The 16,431-nt window shown below is 44.2% G+C and overlaps 1 protein-coding gene across 1 annotated transcript in view; it reads right to left on the bottom strand.

Moving 5' to 3' along the window:
* The window catches only part of Lrp2 (LDL receptor related protein 2), a 149,714-nt gene that overhangs the window by 28,541 nt on the left and 104,742 nt on the right, over nt 1–16,431 (bottom strand). The window contains exons 49-61 of the mRNA XM_055599703.1: nt 15,200–15,495; nt 12,552–13,068; nt 12,032–12,184; nt 11,446–11,616; nt 10,574–10,797; nt 9,207–9,384; nt 7,242–7,438; nt 6,391–6,636; nt 5,642–5,770; nt 4,441–4,560; nt 2,942–3,058; nt 2,208–2,324; nt 929–1,066 (exon numbers count right to left, since the gene is read on the bottom strand). Coding sequence (XP_055455678.1) covers nt 929–1,066; nt 2,208–2,324; nt 2,942–3,058; nt 4,441–4,560; nt 5,642–5,770; nt 6,391–6,636; nt 7,242–7,438; nt 9,207–9,384; nt 10,574–10,797; nt 11,446–11,616; nt 12,032–12,184; nt 12,552–13,068; nt 15,200–15,495 — 2,603 coding nt within the window. The remainder of the gene's footprint in view (nt 1–928; nt 1,067–2,207; nt 2,325–2,941; nt 3,059–4,440; nt 4,561–5,641; nt 5,771–6,390; nt 6,637–7,241; nt 7,439–9,206; nt 9,385–10,573; nt 10,798–11,445; nt 11,617–12,031; nt 12,185–12,551; nt 13,069–15,199; nt 15,496–16,431) is intronic.

The following is a 16,431-nucleotide window of genomic DNA, read 5'->3' as shown; positions in this document are numbered from 1 at the left end:
TTTCCCGTGTGATACCACCATTCCCAGCCTAAGGGAGACGCTGTGAGGATTAATATACTAGCTTCTCACTACTGACCTGAAACAACTGTAATTGCATTCACTTTATGAAAATCAATAGTTCTCAACCAGGGACCAATCCAAAAAGCTCTGGGGCTTTTAAAAAGTAGTGATGGTGACTGGAGAGGTAGCTCAGAGATTAAGAGCTCTGGCTGCTCTTCCAGAGGACTCAGGTTCCAATCCCAGCACCTATATAGAAGCTCACAACCATCTGTACCTCCAGTTCCAGTTCTCATGCCCTCTTCTGGCCTCAGTCAACACTACGGGGTGTGTTACAGACATACTTGCAGACAAAACACCCACACACACATTTTTAAAAAAATCTTTAAAGTGGCCTGATCTTTACAGATTCTGCCTCAGTAGGCTTAAACCAAGCCAGAACATATAGCGTAATTCTGGCCTGTCCACACACAAATGAATCCTCTCATTTTTTTTTTAAAAAGTACATATATGATGGCATTGAATTATTATATAAAGGGAAGTGGTTTCAAGGAGTGGGCCTTCAGGTTTTCTACAAGTGCTCCAAGAGGACAAGGGGAGAGAGGTACTTCAAGGATGGAGCAGGTGAGCTACAATTTACCCTTCCTCCTCCTCAGGATCCAACCTCAAGGGACTTGTCCCGTATGTGTATGTTTCCATCCGTATTCGCTACAGCCTATGTCTTTAAAATCTTGGTGTCAACCTACCTTCCTCAAGCTCTAGCTGGGGAACGGAAGCAAGAAGACCAAGTGAAATCACCAGTAGTGATTGTGTAGCCATGTGGCCTCAGAATTACACAACTGCCCTCCAAGCCCACACACTGCGTCTAAGGAGCACTGAGATGTTTCCAGACAGAGACAACATCTGCTCAGCCCATCCTGGCCCCTCTTACAGCACAGGTGAATCTCCTCATCAGAACCGTCGACACAGTCATTTTCCCCATCACAGATCCAAAACGACTGGATACACACATGGTTTTTACACTCGAACAGGGCAGCTGGGCAGTAGGTACCATTGGGAAAGCGAGTAGCTGTTGATAAGAAGTGGACACATACCAAAAAGAAAAAAAATTATGAGATAAACGTACCCTTCCTGGTAGGTCGCCCTCAACTCTTGCTGTTGTGTCTCATTATTTATTACCCTGTTGCTGTGTCTTATCTAGAGATTAAATAAGGGATATGTCTTTGGCCAGGTGTGGTGGCACACACCATTAATCCCAGCACTAGGAAGGCAGAGGTGGGCAGATCTCTGTGAGCTGAAGGCCACTCTGGTCTAAGAGTTCCAGGACGGGGCTGGAGAGATGGCTCACTGGTTAAGAGCACTTTCTGCTCTTCTAAAGGACCCGGGTTCAATTCTCAGCACCCACATGGCAGCTCACAACTGTCTGTAATGCCCATTCCAAAGGATCTGATACCCTCACACTAATGCAAATAAAATAAAGATAAACAAATAAATATTAAAAAAAAAAAAAAAAGAGTTCCAGGACAGCCAGGGTTACAAAGAAAAACCCTGTCTTGAAACGAAACAAACAAACAAAAAAGGCGGAGGGGCTATGTCTTGAGGACAGTTTTCCGAGCCCAGTTTTCAGTGATGCAACTCATTTCAGAGGGGCTACCATGCCGGGCCACTTCCCACCTGTCTTTCCCCATCACTTCTTAGTATCTTTTTGAACTTTAGGAAGTGGCAATTATATCAGCAGTCCATTGTAAACAACTATCGATAGTTAAATATTTAAGTGATACAAAAATCTGAAATGGGGAGGGGTTTTATTTGTTTCACATTTCTGATGAGTCTTACACAACATCATGCAACTCAGAACAGTTTAATGCTGCAGACTTCCAATCCACGTTCTTTCTATGTGTTCACTCATGGCTTGAGCTTTCTTCACCTGAAGTGCTTCTGTCCAATCAGTGACTTGTATAATACTGACTAACACATAGTTTGTTAGCATACTCTCTACTTAAAATATTGCTAAATAATTTGCATTTGAATGGCCACTGCAAACAACTAGGGATCCTGAGTCCATTGGGAAATAATGACTCAGGCAGACCAAAAAGTATCAGAAGGCCAAACAGAATATACTTATGCTTTTAGACTAACAAATGGCTCGTGCCTAAATGGACATTCCCATTCCCTCGGGCACACAGACCGGCAGGCGGGCAGACACTTACGACAAGTGGATTCATCCGAAGCATCCAGACAGTCTGCTTGGCCATCACACGCCAGTGCCTTGGGCACACAATGTCCACTTGTACACTGAAAATGTTCAGGACTGCAGGTCTTCATCTCTGAAGAGAAAAGATCATGATTCCCAGAGGATCCCATGGTATTAGGAGCATGGAGGGCACAGAGGCTATCATTCTCTTTCTACCCACACCCTGTGCCTGACTCATAGCAAACTCACACTACCATCAATTAAGCAGACGAACTCAGAATTGAGTTTCTCCATTCAGCATATAAATATGAACACTCCTATCGCCCTGTTAGCTAATCTCAGCTCTGAATTTCTTCCTCACATACAAACAATAGTTCTTTAATTTTCAAAGTTACATGACTTCCCCCACACCTAGCCTTTAATCAATACTTAGAGTGTCTATTCCAATGCTCTGCCCTCTACCCCAGGGTCACCTTCTGTGGAAAACTAGGGAGACTAATGTATTGATCTGGAAGCACATGGAAATGAGAGTCTGCTTCAAGGTAACGTCTAGATTAAAATGAGATTTAAAGACATCACTCCTTGCTTATCCTGTCACTGTGATCAGAGCATCATAAGTTAAACATGGAGAACTGAAAACACAGAAGATATCGTGTTAGGTGGAACTTTAATACTATAAAATTTGCCTATGTCATCGCACACTAAAAACCTTATAGACAATGTAAGATTCTGCATGCCCCTGATAGTTACCACAATCCCGTTCATCCGAGTTGTCTCCACAGTCATTTTCTTGGTCACAGACCCACCGAGAGGGGATACATTGCTGATTGACACATCGAAACTCGCTCTCGGTGCACTCCCGAGGAACTGAAAGGGAAGGTACCTGGCCATCAATGTGCACTGAGAATCCCACTCAGGAGGCAGGCTAGGGATCTGGCCTGGCTGGGATCCAGTCACATTCTAAAACAAAATCCAATGCCTGGCTGATTGTGGTGGCACAGCCTTTATTCCCAGAGGCCAGCCTGGTCTACATACTGAGGTCTAGGACAGCCAGAGCTATATAGTGAGACTTTGTCTCAAAAAAGAAAGAAGAAAGAAAGAGAGAAAGAAAGAAAAAGAGAAAAGAAAGAAATAAAAAAGAGAAAGAAAGAAAGAAAGAAAGAAAGAAAGAAAGAAAGAAAGAAAGAAAGAAAGAACAACAACAAAAATAGAGCAAAGAAACCATCCTCTGCCTCAGTTTCAAGTCCATCAAGAATGGCCTTAAAGAGGCTCATTTAAATGTGCTTTAATTGTAAAACTCTAGCTAACCAATTACACTATTCAACAGGAACTTTCCTTATTACCTTTTTGTTCATGTAAGAGTAGTAGAATCTAGGGCATTATCCATGAAGGACAAGTGTTTTGCCACTGAGCTACATACTATATATATAGTCTCACCAAGTTGCCCAGGCTGGCCTTGAACTAACTCCACAGTATCATCCAAGCAGATTTTGCACTTGTGGCCTTGTTCCTTCTGACTCATACAGGGCTGGGAAGGACCACCTGGACCACCATTTTGTATACTAAGTCTTTGCCAGTGTAATCAATACCCTAATTCTCCCAGTTGCCTCTGGCCAAGGCTAAGGACTTCTTCTAAAAGGTAACTAAATCTGAAAAAGATATAATTGAACAATAACTTGAAATTAAAGCTATATCTTGAGCCAATGATAAACGCCCAGGTAGGGCTTATTCCCCAAACACAGCATCATTCAAAACTGAATACTGAGTTTGGTGTGTTCTAGACTGATAGCTTCCTTCCTCAGGCTCAGGTCACATGGCTAGTAGTCATTACACCTTCCACTGAAAGAACCACCTACTCCAGGAAGGATAACCACGCAAAGGCAGAAATACTCCTTCTGCTATTGGGACCATGGAGAGGAAAAAGGTTTCAATGCAGGTCCTTTGGATCAGCACCTTTCCTTACTTTATTTCTTTTGGCTTTATTCATCTTATCTTTGTCATCCTTTGTCAGAAATCATCTCATTTGTTTTAGAAAAAAAAAGAAAAAGAAAAAGGAAAACAAGTTGAGAAAATAAACACAACAGACCAAAAGTAGACTTGATCAAATATGCCTTCACAGATGCCTTCTCCCAAAGCTTGACTTACTAGAATTTCAGAAGGAAAATATATACTTCCATAGCCCACAGGAAATGGCTCAAGGAACTGACATCCCAGTCCTGGCAGCTCTTAGGGTCATCCTAAACACTCACCACAGTTTTCCTCATCTGAGCTATCTCCACAGTCGTTATAGCCATCACATTTCCAGCGGAGAGGGATGCACTGGTGATTTCTACACCGGAAATCCCCTGTAGGTTCACATGGCACGGCTTCTACAAAGCACAATCATTTTCAAGACTTTGTTAGCCAAGGTCCTGGCTTCCTTGTGACACAGTCTGAGAATTATGTTGCTGCGTTCTTGAAGCGGCCAGACACAGGGATGCCCTCTGTTAGCTAACTCTACCCCTATCTTGAAAACAAATCTATTACCTTTGGGAGGAGGGTTGACACAGAGTATCTCTGTGTAGCCTTGGCTGCCTTTTGTAGAAACTATTTTAAAAGTAAAAAATGCCATCAAGTTTGTAATTGGGAACAAGAGGCTAAAACATTGTTTGTTAGAGGCTTAAAACAGAGCCAATAGAACATTCTATTACATCGTCCTTAGTGTTTTAGACCCAGCATTATTATAATAACCCATTATAGTCATGGTGGTGCACACCTTTAATCCCATCCCTTGGGAGGAAGTGACAGGCAGATCGCTGTGAGTTAGAGGCCAGCATGGTCTACAGAGAGTTCCAGGACAGCCACGGCTCTTATACACAGAGAAACCTTGTCTTGAAAAATCAAAAAGGAATGTGTGTGTGTGTGTGTGTGTGTGTGTGTGTGTGTGTGTATTCTCATTATCTTTTTTTCTTTTCTAAACAATATACATTCAGATACTTTGGTTTCAACAGACAGTATATACCTATTTCAACAATTTCAATTAACTTGTCTGGCCTTTTGTCCATAATTTTTTTTCATGTTGCCAAAGTGACTATAGCTGCCCAATAATTGATTGCAAAAGTCACAACAATGGACGTGAAATAATACATCCAGATTTGAAAACATCTCTTGAGGCATATTGCGCCTTCTGCCATCTGTGAGGTCAGACAAGCTACTTAGACCTGTCATGTATGAACAAGGGTTGTACATCTGGGAGAAATGAAACATGTTCCTAAGATCGAAATGATATCTCCTTTAACATATCACATGCTTTGGAGCCAGATGTCACTAGAGATGACATGAATTAAGCTCCCCCAATGACTCTAGACGCCTTTTTTAAGAGGTAAAAGACATGGAAAACCTATCTGGATGAGAGCAGGGCCTGACACGGACATTCTCTTGCCCTTCCCCCGCCCCTGGCGCCCTTCCTACCACAGCCTTGCTCATCACTGTTGTCCCTGCAGTCGTCAAAGCCGTCGCAAACCGCCCACTGTGGGATGCAGCGGTAGTTAGTCTTGCAGCTGAATTCCGTGTGGTTGTCGCAGTTGTAGGCAGCAGTCACTGAAGATGAAGAAAGCAAGACATGAGGACGGAAGTGCCAGTCTTGCTGGAAACAGCACGAGAAGGCTCCTTACTATGGTTAGACAGAGGACGTGGTGCTGGCGATCGACAATTACAGACCCTGGCAGTGGGCATCTTTGGTAGGTGTGATCTGTTCATTAGTGTTGCAGTGCAGTTTGGAGTGCGAGGGGCGTGTGGTGGTTTGAACGACAGTGTCTCCCTTAGGCCCAGAAAGAGCAGCACTATAAGGAGGTGTGACCCTGTGGAAGTTGGCGTGGCCTTGTTAGAGGAAGTGTGTCATGGAGATGGGCTTTGAGGTGTCAGATGCTCAAGCCAGGCCCAGCATCACTCTCCCTGCTGCCTGAAGATCCAGATGTAGAACTCAAGCACCTGCATGCCACCGTGCTTCATGCCATGGTGATGATGGACTAAACCTCTAAACTGTAGGTCAGCCCCTCCCCCACTTTCCTTTATAAAAGTGGCTGTGGTCATAAACTCCTTACTAAGTCAGGGCAAGCCAAGAAAGGGTATTCCCTTCTCTTGGGATGAATCAAAGGGATGTGTCCCCGCCTGCCCGTCCACTTGCCTCGGTTTTGCACGGCCCGCCCCAGGGAACTCACTGCATTCATGGATGGGCTCATCCGAGTAATCTCCGCAGTCATTGTCTACGTCACACTTCCAGCTCTGCGGGATACAGCGACCGTTGTCACACCTGAACTGGCCGGGCTTGCAGGTCCTGCTGGCACAGTGGGAGCTGTCTTCATCCGAGTTGTCCAAGCAGTCATCCACTGAGTCACACTGCCAGGCCTCCGAGATGCACCGCTTGTTCGCACACTGCCATTCGTTGGCTTCACACCGGTGATGCTCTGCAAACAGGGCCATTTGGTTACCAGGCAAGAAGCTGCCAGGAGTGGGAGCAGAGCACCCAAAGCGAGAGAATTCCAGCTCAACTTCCTCTCACAGGGTTTATATGCTAGCGTATTTCTTGCTAACAATGGTGACTACATGGAGGGTTGTTCTCATTAGAATAACTAATGGGCTCTTATTAGACTCTTGAGTTCTTACACATCTTTTTCTTCACACAGAATGGGGGAGCAGATGCTAAACACACCTTCCCCTGACTCTGCTCTTCTATCATTTACTGCTCTTCAAAGTTTCTGATTATTGCTCCTCTTGATGTTCTGTTTTTGGTTTGTAGTTGGGGGACCTTTTTAATAAAAAGGAAAAGGCTATCCTCATTTAAAATGGTGAGAAGGATTCCTTATTTTTTTACAAACGTCCACTCAAGGAGGATTCTGCACATGGTGGAAAACTGTCTAGACAACTTGCTATTGACCTTAGAAGTTCACATTCCAAACCGCTATTAGAGGGCCCTAACTTTTCTCCAGAATTTTCGAACCTGATTTTGGATTGATTCTGTAGAATCAATTTACAGAAATGGGCAAAGATCGCAAAAAGGAACCCAACATACCACAGAGAGCCTGTTCTTCGTCAGACCCATCGGCGCAATCCTGGCGAGCATTGCACAAAGCCTGGGGGCTTGTGCAGTTCCCATCCCGGCACTGGAACTGTCCCAGGCGGCAGAAGCGGTGTGGGCACAGATCTGGCTCATCAGAACCATCAGCGCAGTCTTTCTGCCCATCACATTTCCACCATATGGGGATACACCTGCATGGAGAAAGTAAGGCCTGTAGAGACGCACTGAGTCTGTAGGCTGTCGTTTTGATAACAGCGTCCTTTGCTTTACAGAACTTTTCAGTTTCACGAGGTCCCATTTGTTAATTGTCGATCTTAGAACACCTGTTGGTGTTCTGTTCAGGAAACTATCTCCTGTGCCTATGTGTTCACTGGTGATGCAGCCTTGCCAGGCCACAGAGGAAGAGGATCCAAGCAGTCCTGATGATCTAACAAGCTATGGGCAGATGGCAATAGTGAAGAACTCCTTCTTTCTGTGGAATAGGGGAAGGAGATAGAGGAGAGAGGGACAGAGGGTGGGACTGGGGGGTGGAGGTGAGGGAGAGAGCTGCAATCGGGATACATTATGAATAAATTGTGAAGAAAAAAAATAAAAAATAAAAACTGAAAAATAAAAGAAACACATCGAGAGCCATTGACTGAGCAATGAATTAGATACTGAACCCTAAGTGATGGGAGGAGGGGAGGAATGGAATTTTGAGCTGTGCTTTCAGAAGCGAATGATTGTCTACCTAAATAAGGGTGACATTTGAGTATTTTCTGGAAAGTCGGTAGGCTCTAAGGATTATTGGGTGCTTATGTCATGACAGATAAATGCTAAAATCACATGGGGCCTTCTCCAAAATTGGTTACATCATGGACCACAAACCAAGCTTTAACAAATAGAAAAAAAAAAAAAAATGGGACAATTTCTTCTTTAGACAGTCCACAGAATGAGAAAAGTCTGTATCCGCTCCACTTCGGATGTTGGTCTAATATCCAGAATTTACAACAAACTGCAACACCCAAAGAGCAAAAATGACAATAAACAAATGGGAAACATAAATGGCTAATAAGCAACATCCCTTGGATTTGCTTGGGGGAATGCAAATTAAAACTACCTTGAGATACCATAAAACCCCAGTCAGAATGGCTGGCATTAAGAAACCAGTGAACAATACTGGCAAGGATGGAGGTGAGAAGAGCCCCGATTCACTGCTGCTGGGCCAGGATGGCAGTTTCTAAAATTAAAAGTAGAATTCATCTAGACCACTCCTCTCCTATACCCAGAAGCCTCCATATCCTGCCACAGAGATACTTGAACATCTATTTATTGCTGCTCTATCTACAAAGGCAAGACAGTGAAACCAGTTATTGAGAACTAAAGATGGCACACGTAAACAGGGTTCATTCAGATGTAAAGAAAAATAAAATTTTCTTTAGGAAACAGATCGATCTAAAAGCATTACCACTGCTTCCCACCCAACTCTGGATTGAATTCCCCCTGAGGCTGACACAACAGAGGGACCCCTCGGCAATGGTAACTAAAGAGCAAAATGTTTAGAGGCACTCTGAGCCTAATCCTCAGGAAATTCATTAGAAATCAGAAATAGCTTTCGTCTTAGTAAGCACTGTTTTGTTTGCTACAGGCATTATCTCTTTGGTTAACACGGTCCTTTTTACTCAAAGATCTTATCTAGACAGAAAGTTTGGTGACACCACCAAGGAGCCTAACAACTCCATCAAAAGCTCAGTTGATGGAAACCTACACCGCCAGCACACAGAAGGCTGAAAGAGAAGGACCCAGTGTGGGCCACATAATGAGTTCTAGGCCAGTATGAACTACGCAGCAAGAATCCATCTCAAAAATCAGAAAAGAACCGCCCCCCCCCATCCTCCCCGCTCTCTGGAGTCTCCAAGGTCAATGTGTGCCCACGGGGGGTGGGGCGAGGAGAGGCGAAATAGGGAACGGGCGCCTCACTTTTCATTGTTGCCACACAGGAACTGTGTGCTGGAGCACATTGGCATACAGAGCGTCCTGTCTCTCAGCTGCACAGTCTGGAAGTCATCCGGGCATGCACAGGTGAATCCTCCCCCTCCTGCTTTGATGAGGCACAGGTGAGAACAGCCACCATTGTTGGTACCACAGGGATTGCTCACTACAGAAGGGAAAAAGAAACGTGGGCTCGTGGTCAGGTGCTTTGAGTGTCAAATACCAATTAGCTACACACACAGCTGGACATGGGATTTGCCAGCTCTTAACTAAAAGAAAGCTACTAGTTTTATCATTTTCCATATGTGTTTAAATAACACAGAGAGTGGTTTTGATGTTCCTCCAAGTCCTAGAAAAGTAAACAAGAACACAGCTTTCATGCATGCACCAAACTTCAACTATGAGTTGTAATTCCCAGCAGACACTGTCATAGCAATTCTTCCTCATCCTAATGACTTAGGCAACTAAAGTCTGGATGCCAGGACTATGTGTGAAGAGCCTGTGTGGTGTCTAAAGTTTCTCAGTCTCCACTTAGAGGCAAAGATAAACTTAACCTCCAGTAAGACCATATTAAAAATATTAACATTCAGAGAGAAATATTGAATACCATTATGGTGATAATTCTCATTTTTCCTTACTTCTAAGTTTGTCAGGTGTTTTTAGCAAGACAACACAACAAAGAAGACCCAGAAAAGCCAATTTTCCCTCCCCAAAAAGTATACTCCAACTCTCTTCCACATTATTTCTAAAGGAGTAATTAACTTTAATTGCACGAAGCAGAATAAAAGTTCACAAAGAAAAAAAGGAGTGTGCTCTTCCAGCACCATTATTTTTTAGAAGATTAGAATAATAATGTTTTGTGACTCAAAAAAAAAAGCTGTCATATGCAGACATTTAAAAAATATTTCATAATGACTACAGTTCTCTTCTAAATTTTATTTTGTTATTAAGGGGTAACTTAAAAGTGGCTACAATTGCATACTGATAGAGATACAGAATGTCCTTATTTTTCAAATTATTTAGGGATGAAATTGGTTGCTGTTTAACTAGGGAAACACCTGCCATTGGCTTAGGATGCAGGGTCAGGTGAATTGCCAGTTTAAGGCCAGCCTGAGCTCGTAGTCCAAAAGCTACGAGCTTAAAATGTTAGCTCACAGTAGAGTGCTCATCTAGCATGTGCAAGGCCCTGGCTTCTATCCCAACACTGCAAAATGTAAATTTGATTCGTAAGCAGGGAAATGAACTCTTCATTATTAAAAGGGGGTTTCAAAGAAAACACGAGCAAGTATCGGTGAGCTCCCCGCAAATCCTGTTCGCTAAAGCAACCGCACTCGAGTCCACCATCGCCTACTCACCCATTGGCTGCCTGTACGGATGGTACACGTGGATGTCAAAAGGCCTGTGCGTTGTGTTCACCAACACTACCCTGTCTGACCCATCATACTTGTGTCCCTTCTCAACCGTCCTCGTATTCCAATCTGTCCAAAAAACAGTGTCCTCAAAAATGGTCATAGCGTAAGGGTGAGGCAGCGTCCCGTCATACACTGTGTGCCGGTGGCGACCCTCCAAATCAGAGAATCTGGGGGCAGGAAGAAGAGCGTGTAAGTAAGCCTTCTCTTCCAATGTTCTCCAGCATCTGTGAGCGAACCCGTCAGCTAAGAACATTCTACCCCTCGGAGTCTCTAGTGAAAGAAACACCTAAACTTCAATGACAAGTGACATAAAAGCTTAAAGGCTATGCTTGAAAACTGGACTAGCCACAGATACTGACAGACTCACCAGTTCCACCAGTGGTATGGGTATTATGGGTTAATAGTGTGTGTGTGTGTGTGTGTGTGTGTGTGTGTGTGTGTGTGTGTGCGCGCGCGCAGATGTCTTCAGAGGCCAGAGGCATCCAATCCCTTGGAGATGGAGTTACAGGGTATTATGAGCCATTCCATTTGGGCACTAGAAAGAAGCAAACTGGGGTCCTCTACAGAAGAGTACACCCTCTTAATTGCTGAGTCAATTCACTAGCCTCCTTTTATCCTGTCTTCCCTATCTAGATAGACAATAGCACAGAAAGCTTGAGGCACAGAAAGCTTGAGGCTGATCTGGTATACATGAAACCCCATCTTACAAAAGAGAAGAGATCTCAGAAGAGATCTCTGAGTGCTTGGACAAGTTGGACACAGCCCTGCTGCTTTATAATTAGTAACTTAGTTAGATTTTGTTTCAAGGTACATACTCAATGTAGCCCAGGTGAGCATCCGCCCAGTACAAGAGATCATTGGTGTAGTCGATGGTGATGGCATTCGGCCATTCGATCTTGGTGGAGATAATCACAGACTTATTGGTTCCATCCATGCCAACCCTCCCAATGTATGCTTGATAACCCCAATCTGCCCAGTAGACATGCCTGTGGGAGCAAACACAGAGGGTTCAGGCCCTGATGCCAAAAGATATAGCTGTCCTCCACTTAGAGAATGAAGAGCTCTCTCAGAAAGGAAAGGGAACTGGCAAAAAAAAAAAAAAATATATATATATATACAAAACAATAAGGCTGGTGTACAAGTGGTCTTTGAAACGAACCATTGTGGATTTTAGTGGCTTTGATATAGAGTCCACTAAAGAAATCACAATCTTTCACGATTCATACAACTCAAACTATGAGTAGTCAAGGTATCATTGCTACTCATTGCACTAACCCACGCTATTCATCACGCAGGAAAACAGAAGACACATTCCAGCAAGATATTGGTCCATAAGTAACTACTGAACAGCTGGAAAAGGTGCACAATTATGGGGGGGGAGGGGAAGGCAGGGGGGCATACCCATTTTTAGGATGAAGGACAATCCCCCGGGGATTTGAAAAGCAGAAGGTATTGTTGGCATCCACACAGTGCTGAGCCAGCATTCTGCGGTGTCGACCTTCAAGGTCAGAGACAAACAGGCAATCCAGGAAGGCATCCAACCAATAGAGTTTTCTGCAATGGAAAGACGGGGGAGGGGGGAGGAGTGTTACCGTTCTAGCCACTGGGTTTACACACCCAGTTTCCTGTCTGAGCCTCCCTGAGAGGCACACTTACAGCTGTCACATGGCACTTTTATCAAATAAAAGAGGGCACAGGGAAACAGAAAAGGCTGTTAAAATGTTTCCACATACCCAAGTTGGAAGGGCCAATTCCCTATTTCCATGAAAAAGAAAATCGGAATTTTTAACGTTTTCAGAAATCACATGGTTGGAGAGATGTCTCGAGGCCAGATAGCCCGGCACGTGGTGGCCAACAACAAGGCAACCTTTCCCAAGACAGGACAGCAGGCAAGCACCTGAGCCTGAGGTGGTGCTCTTACCTGCTGACCCAGTCCACGGCCAGACTTTCCGCACGGTTCAGCCTGTGGTTTATGATCGTCTCCCGGTTTGTCTTATTCAGAAACATCCTCTCAATGATTTTCTTCTGTGCATCGATCCAGTACAGCCTCTTCTCCACTCTGTCAAAGTCCAGGGCCACGACATTCCCCAGTCCTTGCAAAATCAGGGAGTAGGACGTGCCGTCTGTAGTTAGGTTCCTTAGATAGTAACGGTTGCCAAAGATGAGGTAGGGCTCGATGTTACTGTTCTGCCGGCAGGACTTCCCATCCGGCTCACGGATGTAGCCGGGGGCACACTTGCAAAGGTAGGAACCCACTGTGTTCTCACACCTCTGGCTACAGAGCTGGGGTGACTCCTTGCATTCGTCAAGATCCACGCAGGTGCGTTGGTCAGACATGAGCTTGTACCCGGGGAGACAGGAACAGTAGAAGCTGGTGATGGTGTCTGTGCAGTTGTGGTCACAGTGACTGATGGAGGAATCCTGGCACTCATTAATGCCTGTAGGCAAAGAGACAGTTACTGGAGAACCTAAACGGCACCCGTAGGCCCACAATTACACTCAAGATCAATATACTACTAGATAGTGCCAATCCTTAGCAAATCATAACAAAAGAACACAGGCTACTGGGATTTTCAAAGAGACCAAATGGCTTGTTCAAAGGTCAGTAACTTTTCAATTTCTTCCCCGGCTTAGTAATTTTTCTCCTGTTATTCAGAGAACGCCTTATTAGGTTTCTATAATCAAACCCCCTTAAAGAGGACATCAACATTTAAAACTGTATAAATATATTTAAAACTGGAGGAAAACTAAGTTTAAAGTTTCTCATCTCATAAGGCTGTTAATTTCTGTGCAACAGAGTAAATGTTCTTTTCAAAGTTTACAGCACAATTGACATTTTTAGGTATTCAAGTTGTATACACACGTCTGTATATATGTGTATTCACGGTGTGCTATGCATTAATGGCGACCATAGGCTGTTCCGGGTTGTTCAGTCATCTGAACAAAATTATACAGATATGCAAGCACTCTCTACACAGCTTTGGCCTTCACCACAGATTTTAATAATTAATGCGTTAGTACTTTCAAGCAGACAGAGTTTTGAACCCTAAGCTAAAGTTCTCATCTTGCATTCGTCCCCCACGTAGCTGAGACATTGGTCACACAACACTGTGCCGTTTCTCAGGAAGCATAAAAACATAATGGCCAGAGAAGAAACAGAAGACAAGAGAGGGCCCTGTGTGCTCATTTGTAACATCTTCCGTCTCAGGGGTGTGATACTCGCACCCTGCCGAATCTCAAGCTACCGGTGTGATATATACATTTGCCTTATGGGGTGGGATGAGCTCACGGTTAGGTACATCATAGCACTGACACTGTAACAGGTGGCCAAGCCCACCCTGAAACCAGAAGGACACATACTTATTCACGAATGACAGATACAAAACCCATGATCAGTCAAGCCTACTCCTATCACAAGTCCAGTTTACCACATAGCCGGAAGAATTTCGTTTTCTAGCCAGATGCTAGTTTTATTGTGTGCAAAAGGAATAATGTATACTCGGGAAGCCTGCTGGCTATGAGCCTGGATGTGTAGGAGGCTTGTAAGAGATAATTCCCTTTTCAAACTGAGCGCTACAATTGAGATATGCACCACAGAAGATTTGGTCCCTACAGAGCACCAGGCATGGCACTGTGAGCCTGTAATCCCAGCAATTTCAAAGCCTGAGGGAAGAGCATTACCTGAGCCACACAGTAAGATCCAGACTCAGGAAAAATCAGCACATGCTGATGTCTGTCCTAAATCCCAGCACTTGGGGGGCAGAGGTAGGCAGTTCTCTATGAATGCTAGGAGAGCCTGGTCTACATAGTGAGTTCTAGGCCAGCCAGAGCTACAAAGTGAGGCCCAGTCTTAAAATAACAAAATAAAACAAACAAATGAGATTAAAAAAAAACAACAACAACATAATGCATGGAACTTTATCTCCACTGAAATTAAATATTAGAAATTCATAATACTATATGCATGTGTGTTATCTAAGTAAAACATGCCATATTTAAATTTTATATTTTTAAAATATTGACAACAACTTAAGAAAATTTTTGTACACCTCAGCAAATAATAAATGAATATTATAATTCCCCAAATATTCATGGCGTTTTCATTCTGGATTTCTCTGGGCATGCACACACATACACCCATTTACTTTGAGTCAACTTGGCAAATGTATTTAATGAGAATGGTCAATGAGCAATGGAGAAAGAAAAACAAAATCACACATTCTCTGCTTTTAAACCATTTAAATGTTTGCCACTGGAATGCCACCATGCAGAAAAGGACAACCAAGAATAAACACCACAAAAAGAGTATGAACCATGGGGAGTATGAAGCTCAAACACTCAAAATTCATTTAGGTGGCTTCCTTATATTTGGTTGTCCGCGTGAAAGGGATGAAAACGAAGAGAAAGCAAGAACTCACTCTGAGAACCACCATGGTCTTTTCCTTCTGTATGCCTTACTGAGGAATCCTCTTAAAGGACGGCCTGAACATTGTTCAACACCAGATACCAAGAGTCCTGAGAGACCTTAAAGGCATGAGAGGTGACACAGTCCCCCTCTCCTGCACTCACCACAGCCTTTCTCGTCACTGTTGTCCGAACAGTCATCCAAGTGGTTACAGACTTTCCCCATGTCAATGCAGCGCCCGTTGTCACACCGGAACTGGTGAGGGGGGCACGTGGGCTCCGGGGTGTTGCACAGATGCTCCTGCTCATCTGACCCATCTCCGCAGTCATTGTCCTCATCGCAGACGAACAGCCTGGAGATGCATCGCCCGTTCTGACAGGTAAACTGATCCGCACGGCAGGGTGGGTACGAGCAGCCCCTCTCTTCGCTGTAGTCCCCACAGTCATTGCGCCGGTCACACCTGCGTTAGGACGCGCGGGACCACATTGACCATCTTAACAATGCCTTTGCCCTCCATCATCAAAGTATCCACCAACCCCACCAATCTCCAACTCCGGAGCAATCTGTGACTTGGCAGTCTACACCGCTTCCCCTGGTGCTGGGGGCTACATAATAAATGTGGCTACAGATTTGTTCAACCACTCTTTCATAGGGCGAATGGACATGATTCATATATTTGTAATCCTGGGATAACTATATGGACACTGGAACCATCCCAGATGGACACATTGTATCAGACGTCCTTAGCATGAGTTCTGTGTCCTACAGAATTGTTGCTGGGTGTGTCTTTTCAGAACGCCTGTCTTCCCACTGGAGTAATGTTTACATTGGCAGACCCCCTTCATATAATTCCACTGGTAACTTTCATACTATGTGAGCTAGTTGTGGTACTGGGAAGGAGATTAAAAGCGGTAGACTAGCAAGAAACACTGGCAAAGGAAGTGTGCATCTTGTAGTCCTAGTTCCAGTACCTAACATTCCCAGGTTGCTAAGGATGACACAGTTACCCGAGCTACTACGGGTCACACCAGCGTGTGTTCTCTAGAAAGTCTAAGATCCCATAAAAGGCCACACTTAGGCAACAGGGTCATGGTAACAGTTCATCATATGTACAACGGGATTTAAGATATAGACATTGCTAATATTTGATAATTCATTAAACAGTAGAAGGAGAGCCAGGAGCTAGGGGCAGAGTGTCATGAGATATTAAGGCACCAAAGACAAACTCAGTGGATTTTACAACTGTGCACTGACCGCGTCTGTGAACTAGAGCTGCCATCCACACGCCCAGGGTAATGACAATACACTTTGAACCTAAAATATATGCCTACATGTATGAAGAAAGCCTTGGTCAAAGCAAACTGGCTTAGCCCACTTGACTCTCCAGAAATTCCAT

This window comes from Psammomys obesus, unplaced genomic scaffold (genome assembly GCF_907164565.1).
Source record: "Psammomys obesus unplaced genomic scaffold, mPsaObe1.curated_primary_1811, whole genome shotgun sequence".
Classification (NCBI taxonomy): Eukaryota; Metazoa; Chordata; class Mammalia; order Rodentia; family Muridae; genus Psammomys; species Psammomys obesus.
Note: the sequence above shows the minus strand (reverse complement) of the source record. Positions and strands in the feature narration are given on the sequence as shown.